Below are 15,862 nucleotides of genomic sequence, written 5' to 3' on the forward strand. Positions count from 1 at the left end.
TTGAACCCAGGAGGCGGAGATTGCCATGAGCCAAGATCGTGTCATTGCACTCCAGCCTGGGCAACAAGAGTGAAACTCCGTGTCAAACACACACACACACACACACACACACACATACACACACACACAGATTATGCTCTAATGCTTTTTTATGCAAAGTGTGATTCCTGTTTGAGTAGCCTGTCACCCAAAAACTGGTTAGAAATGCAGGGTCTATGGTCCCAGACCCACCCAACCGACTGAATCAGAATCTGCATTTTTTTTTTTTTTTTTTTTTTTGAGACTGAGTCTCACTCTGTCACCCAGGTTGGAGTCCAGTGATGGGATCTCAGCTCACGGCAACCACCGCCTCCTGGGTTCAAGCGATTCTCCTGCCTCAGCCTCCTGAGTAGCTGGGATTACAGGTGCACGCCACCACAGCCAGCTAATTTTTGTATTTTTGGTAGAGATGGGGTTTCCTGATGTTGCCCAGGCTGGTCTCCAACTCCTGACCTCACGTGATCTGACTGCCTCAGTCTCTCAAAGTGCAGGGATTACAGGCATGAGCCACTGCACCCAGCAGAATCTGCATTTTAACAAATCCCCAGATGACTGTATGCATGCTGAAGTTTGAGAATAATGCTCTAATAAGTGCGGGAGGTGGAGGTGACAATTTTATGTATGATTATTTTTAAAGTATATGTGGTCAAGGATTGGAAGGTACTTTGCAAAAATAAAAACAGCTTAAATGGAGCTAAACCCTCCTTCCCACACAAAGTGCCTGGTCGGCTGTAGGTCCTCAAGGCAGCTGTTACGGAGGCAACACTGTTGTGAGGGTTTCTTTTTTCTTTTTTTTAAATTTTATTTTATTCTATTTTATTTTATTTTTTTTGAGATGGAGTCTCGCTCTGTCGCCCAGGCTGGAGTGCAGTGGCACGATCTCGGCTCACTGCAAGCTCCGCCTCCCGGGTTCACGCCATTCTCCTGCCTCAGCCTCCCAAGTAGCTGGGACTACAGGTGCCCACCACCACACCCAGCTAATTTTTTGTATTTTTAGTAGAGACGGGGTTTCACTGTGTTAGCCAGGATGGTTTTGATCTTCTGACCTCGTGATCCACCTGCCTCAGCCTCCCAAAGTGCTGGGATTACAGGCGTGAGCCACCACACCTGGTCCTCTTTTTCTTTTTAAAATGCATTCCTAAACGTTCTTGTTAAATCACATTTAACAAATGTTTGGAAACTTAAAAGATAAATGAATATGTTGCACTTCTTTTTAAACCAGATATTAAAACTGGTTAACTTACTGTTTTTCTTTTTGCCTCGGCTATCAGGAATCAGAGCTAAATTTAATACTCAAGACAGTAATACTATTAGCCTAGCTTTTTTGAATATTTGTTTTTCTCTCTATGACTTTTATTTTCTATTTTATTAGGTTTTCTAGTGTGTTTCTTACAAATCACTTAAAAATTCTTTCTGAAAATAAGGGTCCAAATTACAATAATGACTTCTAAAAACAGTCTGCTCTTGTGTGCCAGGCTCCATAAAACATGAATTTGTGAAACGAACCACCTGCCTGTTTGAAATTATTTCTTCTTTCCCTGATCTTTTTCCGCCTTTCAAGACACAAGTAAGGCCAGGTGCGGTGGCTCACATCTGTAATCCCAGCACTTTGGGAGATGGAGGCAGGCAGATCACCTGAGGTCAGGAGACGGAGACCATCCTGGCTAACATGGTGAAACCCCGCTTCTACTAAAAATACAAAAAATTAGCCAGGCATGGTGGCACGCACCTGTAATCCCAGCTACTCGGGAGGCTGAGGCAGGAGAATGGCTTGAACCCGGGAGGTGGAGGTTGCAGTGAGCCAAGATCACACCATTGCACTCCAGCTTGGGCAACAAGAGCGGAACTCCGTCTCAAAAAAAAAAGACACAGGTAAAACTAAAGGCTTCCTGTTTGCTCCCCAGTGAAGGTCTCAGAGGCCAAACAGCTCCTGCCCCAGTGGGGTGTTGTTCCTCTCTCCCCAAGCAGCATCACAGCCTTACAGCCCAGCCCCTGGTGTCCTGCTGCCCGAGGATTCGATAAGGAAGCAGAGAGTCCCAGCCCTTCTAAGGGCACGCAGACCACCCTCCCATAGAATTACTCACCGACCCTTCAGCTGCTTCACACCTCCTCTGTAATGAAGGAGAGAACAGTATACGTTACTACCAAGTCTCCTTTTTAGGATAATTTCCTGCACACTACTCCATCTCCAAACTACATCAGATTCCTCTTACTCTCAAGAAAGCTTGCACTTTTTTGTTCATATCATTTATCAGCCTGTAACTGTATCGCATGATTGTCTCCCTTACCAGACCATAAGCTCCAACTTAGATTTCCCTTAACCACTGTACTTCCAGTGCCTAAAGGCATTGTTTGGCAACTGAAGCATATTAGCTGTTATTGGTTGGGCAGATGGGTGATATAAAAAATGAATATGGCCTGATGCAGTGGCTCACACCCATAATCCCAGCACTTTGGGAGGCTGAGGAAGGTGGATCACTTGAGGCCAGGAGTTTGAGACCAGTCTAGCCAACAAGGTGAAACCCCGTCTCTACTAAAAATACAAAAAATTAGCCAGGGGTGATGGCATGTGCCTGTAATCCCAGCCATTTGGGAGGCTGAGGCAGGTGAATCGCTTGAAACCGAAAGGCGGAGGTTGCAGTGACCCCAGATCACGCCACTGCACTCCAGCCGGGGTGATGACAGGGCAAGACTTTGTCTCAAAGAGAAAAAAAAAAAAAGTGAATATGCTGGAAAGACAGAAAGGGGAGAGATCAGACCTGCTACTGTGGCATCAAAAAAAAAAAAAAAGGAGAACTAATTTATTAATCACTTGCAATGTGCAGGCATTGTTAGTGCTTTATATATGCTATGAGATCCTCAGCACGATCCTTTTTTTTTTTTAATTAATATAATTCACTAACAAGCTGGGTGCAGTGGCTCACGCCTATAATCCCAACACTTTGGGAGGCCAAGGTGCACACCAGGATTCTGAGACTAGCCTGGGCAACGTGGTGGAACCCCGTCTCTACAAAAAAATTTTTTTTAAAAAGCCAAGTGTGGTGGTGTGGGCCTGTAGTCCTAGCTATTTGGGAGGCTAATATGGGAGGATCACTTGAGCCCAGGAGGTGAAGGTTGCAGTGAGGTGAGATCGTGCCACTGCACTCCAGCCTGGGTGACAGAGCCAGTATCTGTCTCAAAAAAAAAAAAAAAAAAAAAAAAAAAAAATATATATATATATATATATATATATATATATGGCTTTTAGTATATTCACTAGATTGTGCAACTATCATCACTAATTCTAAAACATTTTCATCACCCCCAAAAGAAACCCTGTGCCCATTAGCAGTCACTCTTGTTTCCCCTCCTTCCTAGCCACCTCCTAATCTGCTTTCTGTCTCTATGGATTTGTCTATTTTGAATATTTTATAGAAATTGAATCACATATATACAAATGGAAACCAGTCTTTTGTGTCTGGTTCCTTTCATTTAACATGTTTTCAAGATTCATCCACGTGGTAGCAATTCTTACTACTTCATTCCTTTTTATGGCTGGATAATATTTCATTTCATGGATATACACATTTTGTTTATCTGTTTATCAGGAGATGGAATATACTAAAAACTACTGAATTGTATTCCATTTTTGGCTATTATGCTGCTATGAACATTTGTGTATAAGTTTTTGTGTGAGCATTTGTTTTTAATTTTCTTGTGTGTATACCCAATAGTGGAATTACTGGATCATATGGTAACTCTATGATTAACCATTTGAGGAACTGCCAGGCTGCTTTCTGCAGCAGTTGCAAAAGATTTGCATTAGCAGTGAATAAGGGTTCCAATTTCTCCACTTGCTCACCAACACTTGTTATTATTCACCTTTTTTATTATAATCATCTTAGTGGGTGTGAAATTGTATCTCAATGTGGATTTGATTGGCATTTTTATAATGACTAATGATGTTGAGCATCTTTTGGTGTGCTAATTGGCCATCTGTATATCTTTTTTGGAGAAATGTCTATTCAAATCTCTTGCCCATTTTAAGCATTGGGTAGTCTGTCTTTTCATTGTTGAGTTGTAGGAGTTCTTAATATATTCTGGATTCTAGATCTTATCCAATTATAATTTGCAAATATTTTCTTCCATTCTGTGGGCTGTCCTTTTACTTTCTTGATGGTGTCTTTTGAAACAAAAAAAAATTAAATTTTAATGAAAGCTGATTTATCTATTTTTTTCTTTTAAGATTTTTTTTTTTTTTAGATGGAGTCTCACTCTGTTGCCCAGGCTAGAGTGCAGTGGCACAGTCTCGGCTCACTGCAAGCTCTGCCTCCCAGTTTCACACCATTCTCATGCCTCAGCCTCCCAGGTAGCTGGGACTACAGGTGCCCACCACCACGCCCGGCTAATTTTTTGTGTTTTTAGTAGAGACAGGGTTTCACTGTGTTAGCTAGGATGGTCTCGATCTGACCTCATGATCCGCCCACCTTGGCCTCCCAAAGTGCTGGGATTACAGGCATGAGCCACCACATCTGGCCTCTTTTAAGATTTTTATAGTTTTATATTTGCATTTAGGTCTTTGAGTTAATTTTTGTATATGGTGTGAGGTAGGGGTTCAATTTCATTCTTTCACATATAGAGATCTGATTATTCTAGCACCATTTGTTGGAAAGACTATTATTTCCCGTATTAAATAGTCTTGGCATCCTTGTTGAAAATCAATTGGCCATAAATGTTTGGGTTTATTTCCTTTTTTTTTTTTTTTTTTAGATGGAGTCTTGCTCTGTTGCCCAGGCTGGAGTGCAGTGGTGCAATCTCGGCTCGCTGCAAGCTCCGCCTCCTGGGTTCATGCCATTCTCCTGCCTCAGCCTCCCAAGTAGCTGGGATTACAGGCGCACACCACCAAGCCTAGCTAATTTTTGTATTTTTAGTAGAGATGGGGTTGCGCCATGTTAGCCAGGCTGGTCTCAAACTCCTGACCTCAAGTGATCTGCCTGCCTTGGCCTCCCAGAGTGCTGGGGTTACAGGCATAAGCCTCTGCACCCAGCCCTACTAGTTGGTTTTTTCTTCCCTTTATAGAATCCTCAAGGGATCCAGGACCTAGGCCTTTCCCTGACCCAGGAACTATAGGAATCTACCCTACTGTGATGGGAAGAAATCTCCTTCTCTCCTCCTTGGCCCAGCTCTTTCTAGTAATTTGTTTTCTTTTTCTTTTTTTTCTTTTTTTTGAGACAGAGTCTTGCTCTGTCATCCAGGCTGGAGTGCAGTGGCATAATCTCAGCTCACTTCAACCTCTGCCTCCTGGGTTCAAGAGATTCTCCTGTCTCAGCCTCCCGAGTAGCTGGGACTACAGCTGCGAGCTACCACACCCAGCTATTTTTTGTATTTTTAGTAGAGATGGGGTTTCACCATGTTGGCCAGGATGGTCTTCATCTCTTGACCTTGTGATCCGCCCACCTCGGCCTCCCAAAGTGCTGGGATTATAGGCATGAGCCACCATGCCCGGCCTGTTTTCATCTTTAACCACATAACAGGTGGTTATCCTTCTCTCACTCCCAAAGAAGGACGAAATGTTTCCTATCACTTCCTTAGGGAGCAGTGGGCCCTGGGCTTGGCCAGAGAGGACCTGAGTTCTGGGTTCTTCTTTGCCACTGCCTTTCTGGGAACTTCTGAGTGACTCTCCCTTTTGGGCTTCAAGTTCCTCATGTGGGAAGAGTCCTTGGTTATAGTGGACAGAGGAGTTTGGCTGCTGCTTCTAATCCAAGGGCTAATGTGAAGACAGCTATGGGGAAAAGAGACTGGAGAGGTCTCTGAGGTGTAACAGGTCCCCATTGATGGCCACCTGCTGAGATCAGGCATTTGGGGATTCACAGGGGTGCAAGACAGGCCTTGCCCTTGACTCGGGGAAGAAATTTATGCTCTGAAAAAGTTAGCCCAAGACAGGCAGGGGAAGAGCCCGATGAGAAACAGAAGCGAAAGGCACCCTAGGAAGAAGGGAGTAATGGGAAGCAATCAGGGAGGGCTTCCTGGAGGGTGCGCTTGGGCCTCAAGGATCAGCTACAGCTGACTTTTATGACTGACAGGTAGGATTTGGATGGGAGGGAATTGAAACAGGACGAACATTACGAGAATACCAAGGCTGCTGTTCCTCCAGGGATCTCGGGCTCCCACCAGCTACACTGTAGGAGCTGTCACTTCTGCACCCTCACTGGCCTGTTCTCAAGGTCGTACTCCCTCCCCAGCAACTCATCTCCTGTTGTTCCCCATCTCCACCAACAAACTCCCAGGAATATTACTTCGAGACCCAGCCTCAGTGCCCCCTTCTAGGGGAGACCACACTTAGCCCCCAAGGCTGGATTGCAGCTCTCTCCCCTATAGCCTCTGAGAGTGTAAAGGGGTGAGGGGGACATTCCTTTATCAGAGATGGCCTTATCACCTGCTAGCTTGCAACCCTCCACTGGCCTTTGATTTCAGGGAGGACAAGGGGTGTGTCTGATTAGTCTTGGTGTCCCCGTCCCTTGGCCAGGGGCCAAGCTTTAGAGGACTGGCTAAGATGAACCCCCACCCACATCCCAGGGTCTCCAGGCAGGGGACACCATTGTGGAGTTGGGTAATTACCGGTTCCATCTGCCTTGTAGTCGTCAGGAAGGAGCTTGTCCTGCCGGTAGCCCAACACGAAGGCCAGGAAGGAGAGGATGAGGGCATCACCAATGCTGAGGATGGCCAGCATGAAGGCCCAGCGGATGGTGCAATGGCCCAGCGTGTACTTGCCCGTCTGCTCCCCACACATGCGCCGCACCTCACTTGAGTCCCAACCATCAGGGTAGACCAGGCAGCCAATCATTAGGCCTGTGGCTGAGGGGGAAGGAGGGGTGCAGATGGCATCAGGCCGAGTGTGCCCAGCCTGCTACCTCCCCCACCTTGCACTGCTGTTATGTTGTCACCTCCCTTCTCCTTCTGTTAACAGCCTCAGGAGGCACGAGAGGCAGCCTCTACCATCCTTCTTGCAAAACACAGGGGAGAAAACAGGCTCTGAGAGTTAAAGCAACTGGCCCCCAAGACCCAGTAGTTGGGGCGGAGGCAGAGCTGAGCCCCTCAGCCCAGGCAGGCTCTGCCACCACACCAGGTGGTCCTCCCAGGCCCTCAGCCATTCTCCTCACCTTGGACTCAACCAGGCACCACCTACCCTGGCTTCAAAGCCCTCCGGTATCTGGTCCCAGCCCAAAGAACTCATCACTGCTGAGATGTACATTTCTTTGTACTTACAACATCTGTGAAATAAGCTCAATAAGAAAGTGTCTAGCCTGGGGGCTGTGGCTCATACCTGTAATCCCAGCACTTTGGGAGGTCGAGGCAGGCAGATCACCTGAGGTCGGGAGTTTGAGACCAGCCTGACCAACATGGAGAAACCCCATCTCTACTAAAAATACAAAATTAGCAGGGAGTGGTGGCACATGCCTGTGATCCCAGCTACTGGGGAGGCTGAGGCAGGAGAGTCGCTTGAACCCTGCAGGCAGAGGTTGCGGTGAGCTGAGATCACACCATTGCACTCCAGCCTGGGCAACAAGAGCAAAACTCCGTCTCAAAAAAAAAAAAAAAAGGAAAAAGAAAAAGAAAGTGTCAGGCCATGGCCGGATTATCAATATATTTTGTTTTTATAGTACATAGAATAACAGTGTGTCCTACAACTCAGGTATCTTAGATTTAATGAATACAGGAAGGCTTTCCAGACTGTCCCTGGCTGCTTCCTTCAAAAGCCTTCCATTCAAGCAAACAGGTTTCCTCCTCACTCTTACCCAGTACAGCATAGTCCAGTTGCTACACGTCCCTAAATTTAAGAATCCCCTGGAGGCTGGGTGCAGTGGCTCACGCCTGTAATCCCAGCACTTTGGGAGGCCAAGGTGGACAGATCATTTGAGGTAGGGAGTTTGAGACCAGCCTGACCAACATGGAGAAACCCCGTCTCTACTAAAAATACAAAATTAGCTGGGCGTGGTGGCGCATGCCTGTAATCCTAGCTATTCGGGAGGCTGAAGCCGAAGAATTGCTTGAAGCCGGGAGGCGGAGGTTGCAGTGAGCCGAGATTGCGCCATTGCAGTCCAGCCTGGGCAACAAGAGCGAAACTCCATCTCAAAAAAAAAAAAAAAAAGGAATCCCCTGGAATCTTTAATGCTGGTTCCTTTGCATATAACCTATGCACAAAAAAATAAGGTAAAATGTTAGCTCTGGCCAGGCCCAGTGGCTCACGCCTGTAATCTCAGCACTTTGGGAGGCCAAGGCGGACAGATTACAAAGTCAGGATATCGAGACCATCCTGGCTAACACGGTGAAACCCCTTCTCTACTAAAAATACAAAAATTAGCCGGGCGTGGTGGCGGGCGCCTGTGGTCCCAGCTACTCTGGAGGCTGAGGCAGGAGAATGGTGTGAACCCAGGAGGCGGACCTTGCAGTGAGCCGAGATGGTGCCACTGCACTCCAGCCTGGGCGACAGACCAAGACTCCATCTCAAAAAAAAAAAAAAAATGCTAGTTCCTAGGTCATGGTTGGGTTCAATAATCCCTGTTTTCAAAAGCACTCTTCCAGGTGATTTTCTCAGTAGGAAAAGCTAGGAAACACTAGATTAGACTGCCTGGATTTCAAACCCAGCTCTCTGCTACCTAACTGTGTGACTCAGAGCAAGCGACTTAAGCTTTCTTTTTTCTTTTTTTTTTTTTTTTGAGACAGAGTCTCGCTCTGTCGCCCAGGCTGGAGTGCAGTGGCACAATCTCGGCTCACTGCAAGATCCGCCTCCCGGGTTCACACCATTCTCCTGCCTCAGCCTCCCGAGTAGCTGGGACTACAGGCGCCCACCACCACACCCGGCTAATTTTTGTATTTTTAGTAGACGGGGTTTCGCCACGTTGGCCAGGCTGGTCTTGAACTCCTGGGTTCAAGTGATCTGCCAGCCTTGGCCTCCCAAAGTGCTGGTATTACAGGCGTGAGTCAACGTGCCCAGCGATACTTAAGCTTTGTTTGCCTCAGTTTCCTTATCTATAAAATGGAGATAATAATAACCCCAACCTTCCTGTTGTGGTTACAGTGAGGTTCAAATGAGTTAATACTAGAAAAGAGTGTAGAACAGTGCCTGGCACAGACTTGGCACTCCATAAGAGTTGACTGTGAGAGTTATTATCCTACCTGGTGCCTTACTTGACTTATTATTTACAGCTAAAAATTCTGTTGCCCCCAATTTCCCCCCACTTCTTCCATCCCTTTCCATCAAACCACCCCCTCACCTTAGCTTTGCTGGGGTGAAGCACAGACAGGTGACATAATCCAGGATGCAACTGGGGCAGCCAGCCCCAGGCACAGCTGCCCCGCGGGCAGGGGGTGCTCCCCTTATCTGTGCCGCTTTCCCACAGGTCTGGAGGCTCTCTAGTCCCAAGGTTGTACCCTACTCAGGAGCCCCTCAGAGAAGCACCTCTTTGGGCCTAAAGTTACCTTCCCCGCTCCCAGCTTGTTCTACGAAGAAGGTCAGGAGGTCAAACAAATGCATGGTAAATGGAAAAATCAGGGTCCCACCTCCCCACCTAAATGTATCACGCTTCCTTCGATTTTTTTAGAAGCTTATTTAGATAGTTCTTTATAGATCACAAAATACTTCATGTACCATCTTGACTGTGACCATCTTTCTGTGAAGTGGGCTGGCTATTAATATTCTCATTTTACAGATTAGAAAACTGAGGGCTCAAAGAAACCAAGTGACTTACCAGCCATCAGTCATCCAGCTATGACAGGGCCAAGGCCTGAATTCTCCATTCCTGACTTTCCTGACTTCAAAGTTTATTCCCTCCACCCCCAGAACATGACATCTCTCCCAGGGGCTGAATGTAATTAGTGGTGACATTTCAGACTTCCTACGTGTTCAGTGATAAACTAAGTGTTCAGGAAGATACCCACGGTGGAGGAGAGGGAGCCATCCACAGCTCCGTGGTGAAACCTATGTAGCCAGCCCTTCCCCGACTTGATGTGAGTCCAGCCCTCCAGTGCCTGGCAGGGCCCCTGGCTTCAAGGGCAGAGGTGAAGGTGGGAAGGAGCTGCCCTTCCAGGCATTGCATTCTCTCCATCACTTCCTCCCGTGGCCCCGCCCCTCCTGCACCATCTTCCTGTGGGGGCTCTGGAAAAAAGCCCACAGCCTCTGACCTGGTAACAGGGTGTTGGTGCCACAGTCCCCTGCGAGCACTCCACCTGTCCACCCATGGTTCTGGGGACAGTGGGTGTCAGCCCCAGTTGTGGCATCTCAAGGCTCTAAGTAGAAGCCAGCACAGTGTTCTCAGGCCGGGTTACTTACCCTCTCTGACTTCCGTCCTGTCGTCTGTAAAGTATCTGACTCATAGCCACACTGTGAGGATTAAGTGTGATCATTTACAGAAAACGCTTACTATGATGTCTTGTACATGGTAAATGGCCAATTAATGTTAGTCACTGCTATTATTATTGACATTGGAGTCAGACAGAAGCCACCTCAGTGACATGGATGCCATTAGAGCTGCTCACGAATATTCCAGGTGCAAGGCAAAGTTGTACTTCCTTGCTCCGCTCTCTTGAGGTTAAGCGAGGCCATCTGCCTTCCTCTGGCCAATGACATGTGAGCAGAGATGTGTGTATTTCCGGGCCACAGCACTTAGCTGCGGTGGGAGACCTCCCAGAGTTCCCTTCCCTCTGATGCGAGGACAGCTGATGGTGACTGATGCCCCTAGCGAGGGTCCCAGGAGACAGCAGTGAGAGCGGAGCCCCCACCGATCCCCAGTTGGCACAGACCATAAGCAAGAAATACATAAACCTCTGTTCTAAACCACCAAGATTTGGGAGTGGTTTGTTACTATGGCATCACTTCTCATGCTCACTGATAAAGTTTTTTGTGTTTTTCTTTTCTTTTTTTTTTTTTCGAGACAGAATCTCACTCTGTCACCCAGGCTGGAGTGCAGTGGCGCGATCTTGGCTCACTGCAAGCTCCACCTCCTGGGTTCACGCCATTCTCCTGCCTCAGCCTCCTGAGTAGCTGGGACTATGGGCGCCCACCACCAAGCCCAGCTAATTTTCTTTTTTTTGTATTTTTTTGGGAATTACCCCCTGCCCACAGGGCAGCTGTGCCTGGGGCTTCCCCAGTTGCATGCTGGATTATGTCACCTGTCTACTTTTTTTGTATTTTTTTGTAACACGGGGTGTCACTGTGTTAGCCAGGATAGTCTCTATCTCCTGACATCATGATCCGCCCGCCTCGGCCTCCCAAAGTGCTGGGATTACAGGCATGAGCCACCGTGCCCGGACTGTTTTTTGTGTTTTTCACAGGTACTGAGCACCTACCACATGCAAGGTGTTTTACATGCATTCTATTATCCCATCTTCACAGAACCCCCCTGAAGCAGGTACTGCTGCTATGTTCTACAGATGGGGTACAGTGGAATGTTTGTTCCCCCCAGAATTCCTGTGTTGAAATCCTAACCTCCAGTGTGATGGTGTTAGGAGGTGGGGCCTTTGGGAGGTGATTAGGTCATGAGGTTAGGGCCCTCCATGAATGGGATTGGAACCCTTATCAAAGGGACCCCAGAGGGGAGGGGGAGCAGCTAAAGGTTGGTTAATGGATACAAAAGTATAGCTAGACAGGAGGAATAAGCTCTAGTATTCTCTAGCATTGTAGAGTGAGTATAACCAACAACAATCTATTGTATATTTTCAAATAGCTGGAACAGCAAATTTGAAATCATCCCAACTCAAAGAAATGTTTTAAATGTTTGAGGTGATGGATATGCTAATTACCTTCATTTTCTCAGTAGGAAAAGCTAGGAAACATTAGACCAGGCTGCCTGGATTTCAAGCCCAGCTTGTATACATGTATCAAAATATCACACTGTAGCCCATAAATATGTACAATTATTATGTCAATTAAAAACAATAATAAGGCCGGGCACGGTGGCTCATGCCTGTAATCCCAGCACTTTGGGAGGCTGAGGTAGGTGGATCGCCTGAGCTCAGGAGTTCTAGACCAGCCTGAGCAACATGGTGAAACCCCATCGCTACAAAAAATACAAAAATTGGCTGGGCGTGGTGGCATGCACCTATAGTTCCAGCTACTCAGGAGGCTGAGGAGGGAGGATCACTTGAGCCTGGGAGGTCAAGGCTGCAATGAGCCGTGTTCATGCCATTGCACTCCAGCCTGGGTAAAAATAATAATTTTTGAGATCTTGACTCAATAATAATAATCATCAATGCAAATAAATAAATAAAAGGGACCTCAGAGAGCCCTGTCATCCTCTTTTCACCATGTGAGGACATCAAGAAGTCAGCAGTCTACAGCCTAGAAGAGGCCTTCACCAGAGATCTCGTGCTAATGCCATGCTGGCACCCAGATCTCAGACCTCCAGCCTCCAGAACTGTGGGAAATGAATTTCTGTTGTTTTAAGCCCCCTAGTCTATGGTAATTTGTTATGACAGCCCTGACTAAATAGAACTAAGTAAAACTGACTAAGACATGAGGTTACCAAGACTCAGAGAAGACAAGCAGTTTGGTCTACCTGTGTTTCTAGGAGCTGGGACAACTCCCAGCCTACAGCCTGCACCCAGAGGCCCAATTAATCGTGTTAAGCTGCAGCCCCACATCGCCCAAGCATCGGTCCAACCTGCCCCTGCCCCCTCCCTGCTCCCAGGCTTCTTAGCAAGGGTACTAATAAATGGATGTATCTCCCAGCTGCTGGATATGGGACCCGCCCACTCTGCATCTCTCCCTTCGGCTCATTTCCCCTTCCACAGCACAACAGAATGGAACATGACACCAGTCTTGCCTTCCCTAACATAAATGTTGCATGAGATGGCACCTGGACAACTCTGCTATCAGTGTCTCCAGCTTTTCGACCCAGATAGTGTCTGACTCAGATGACCTGGCAACCCCTCCCCCTCCTGGCACTGCCTGCTCATACATGGCACCTGTTGGGGGATGTTTCAGGGAAGGGGGGTTTGCAGACAGCCCTGAGAATGAGAGAAATGGTTGTGTCTCCAGCACCCCATAACCCTGATAGGGAAGGAGAGCTGGCAAGCATATTAGGGTCTATTTCACTCCTCTTTGGCATAAAACTGCTAAATCTTCATTTTCCCTTTGTTCATATACATATATATATATGTATATATATGTGTATATATATACATATATATGTATATATATACACATATATACATATATATGTATATATAGATATATATGTGTATATATACACACATATATGTGTATATATACACATATATGTGTGTATATATACACATATATATGTATATATATACACTATATGTATATCTATATACATATATATGTATATATATACATATATATGTATATATATACATATATATGTGTATATATACACATATAGTATATATATACTCAATATTTTTATTAACCCAGCTAATTTTTGTATTTTTTGTAGAGACACAGTTTTGCCACGTTGCTCAGGCTGGTCTCGAACTCCTGAGCTCAAGCAATCTGCCCACCTCGCCCTCCCAAAGTGCTGGGATTACAGGCCTGAGCCACTTCAGCTGGCCTTATTATTGTTTTTTATTGATGTATATATTAGTTATTATTATTTTTAATTGATATATATATATACACAAATAGAGATAGGATCTCACTGTGTTGTCCAGGCTGGTCTTGAAGTCTTGAACTTCTGGCCTCAAGCAATCCCCTCTCCTTGGCCTCCCAAAGTGCTAGGACTACAGGCATGAGCCACTATGCCTGCCCCCACCATCATTCTTGACATGGCCACCACGTACCTTGCTCCCCACTGCCCACCCTTGCCCCAGCCTCTCTCTTATCATACAGAGAGACTACAGAGAACAGGGAGGTGGCAAGGGGATTTGCTGGGAACTCTGAAGCCATGTGAGTAGTCTGGGTGCAAGATTTGGAATCAAAGCTGTATCCCTTCCTACTTGTATGCTCAAAGACAAGTTACCCACTAGGGGCCTTCTTTGTAAAATAGAGAAATACTCACCTCAATGGGTTGTGCTGGGGCTCCTCCAGATAATATATGTAAAGATATTTCATAAATCATTATACTTATGTAAATATGTGGCTCAGTAAAAACATCTTAGGAATACATCTAGTTTCTTGGGAACTGCTGCCCTAATTCTTCCGAGTCCTCAGTTGCCCGCTGATCTGCTACAGCCTTGGCCAAGTCTGGTCCTCTCTCTCAGCAGCAGATTCCTCATCTATAGTTGGGGGGTGGATATAGCTCTCTGGGGTCCCCTCCAACTCTGCAGTCTCGAATCTGCGTGTTTGGTGGTCTGGGATTCAGGTGCCTGTTTCAGTCTCCCTCTTGAGGATGACAGCACTTCTCATTCTGACCAATGAGATGGTTTCGCTCTAGTTTCCAGTCCCCGGCACTACTCCTGGACATCTCACCGACATGGACAGTTTGTGTGTGGCCCCTGAGGTGCGCAGGGATCAAGGTACCACAGGCTGCAGCACAAGGTCTTAACCCTCTTCCTGGGCTACAGAGAAGAGCAAGACCACTTGGCACAAGGACCAAGAAGCCTTTCTGAGCTAGGAGCAGGAAAAAGGACCAGGGAGGTTTTGCCTCAGGGCACAAGTAGCTGCCTACCCCACAGTTTTATTTGTTTTATTTTACTTATTATTATTATTATTTTTAGAGACAGGGTCTTGCCATCTTGCCCAGTCTAGTCTCAAACTCCTGAGCTCAAGTGATGCTCTCTCCCAAAGTGTTGGGATTACAGATGTGAGCCACTGTGCCCAGCCCCCACATTGTTTTAAAGGACCCTAGGCCAGGTGCTGTGGTTCACACCTGAAATTCCAACACTTCGGGAGACTGAGGTGGGCAAATTGCTTGAGCCCAGCAGTTTGAGACCTGCCTGGACAACATGACAAAACCCTGTCTCTACAAAAAATACAAAAAAATTAGCTAGACATGGTGGTGCGCACCTGGAGTCCCAGCTACTTGGGAGGCTGATGTGAGAGGATCACCTAAGTCCAAGGAGGTTGAGGCTGCAGTCAGCTGAGATCATGCCACTACACTCCAGCCTGGGCCAAAGAGTGAGACTCTGTCTCAAAAAACAAACAAACAACAACAGCAACAAAAGGACCCTAAATAGCTTCCTCCACCTCACAAAATATCACTTCATTTGCTGCCTTAAGTATAAAATCCCATAATCAAGGAAAAACGACTTTCACTCCACAATGAAAGAGGGGACTTTAGATGAAAGTTTCTATAGGCAAGGTCATACCCTGCATAATAGTAACACTCCAAAATCAGCAAGAGACCTTAGAATCTGAGAGCAGTTTGGAGTGGGAGAGAGAGAATGAGGACAGAGTTCTGGGCACTCTTAAAAATAACAAAAGCCCAGAGGTGGGAGATGAAGGCATCTAGAATGTGCTTGACTGGTGTCACTACTTTGTGCTGGGGTTGAGTCCTATTCCACATGGCCAACAATGGAAGCTTCCTTTTTTCTCTCTCTCACAGCTGCAAAAACTGATGTGATGGCCTGGGAGTCAGGACCGGCAACTGTGTGCTCCTGGGCAAGTCACTTCCCCTTACAGATGAGGTTCTGGGCTCAGGTTCTGGGCTCAGAACCTCATCTGTAGGATGAGAGGGTTGGACAGCTTGATCTCTAAGGTCTTTTCTGCCTCTGCCAGTGTAAGATTCTCAACTCCTCAGAATCTTCTGCAGAGCACTGAGTAGGACTGGGCTATAGGAGAACAGCTAAATTTAAGGCCCAGAGCCCCGGCAGAGGGTGGGATGGTGCAGCTGCAGCTATGGCCCTGGGGTGGGACCCTGCCTGCCCTCCCACCATCCCTGCTTAC

At 46.8% G+C, this 15,862-nt stretch overlaps 1 protein-coding gene across 2 annotated transcripts in view; it reads right to left on the bottom strand.

Annotated features, from left to right (window-relative positions):
- The window catches only part of LHFPL5 (LHFPL tetraspan subfamily member 5), a 37,375-nt gene that overhangs the window by 2,399 nt on the left and 19,114 nt on the right, over nt 1–15,862 (bottom strand). For both annotated transcript variants that reach the window (XM_055264481.2, XM_063632190.1), the window contains 2 exons: nt 6,637–6,873; nt 2,124–2,150 (listed from right to left, as the gene is read on the bottom strand). In XM_055264481.2, the coding sequence (XP_055120456.1) occupies nt 2,140–2,150; nt 6,637–6,873 (248 nt within the window). In that variant the 3' untranslated portion in view covers nt 2,124–2,139. The remainder of the gene's footprint in view (nt 1–2,123; nt 2,151–6,636; nt 6,874–15,862) is intronic.

This window comes from Symphalangus syndactylus, chromosome 23 (assembly GCF_028878055.3).
Source record: "Symphalangus syndactylus isolate Jambi chromosome 23, NHGRI_mSymSyn1-v2.1_pri, whole genome shotgun sequence".
NCBI lineage: Eukaryota > Metazoa > Chordata > Mammalia > Primates > Hylobatidae > Symphalangus > Symphalangus syndactylus.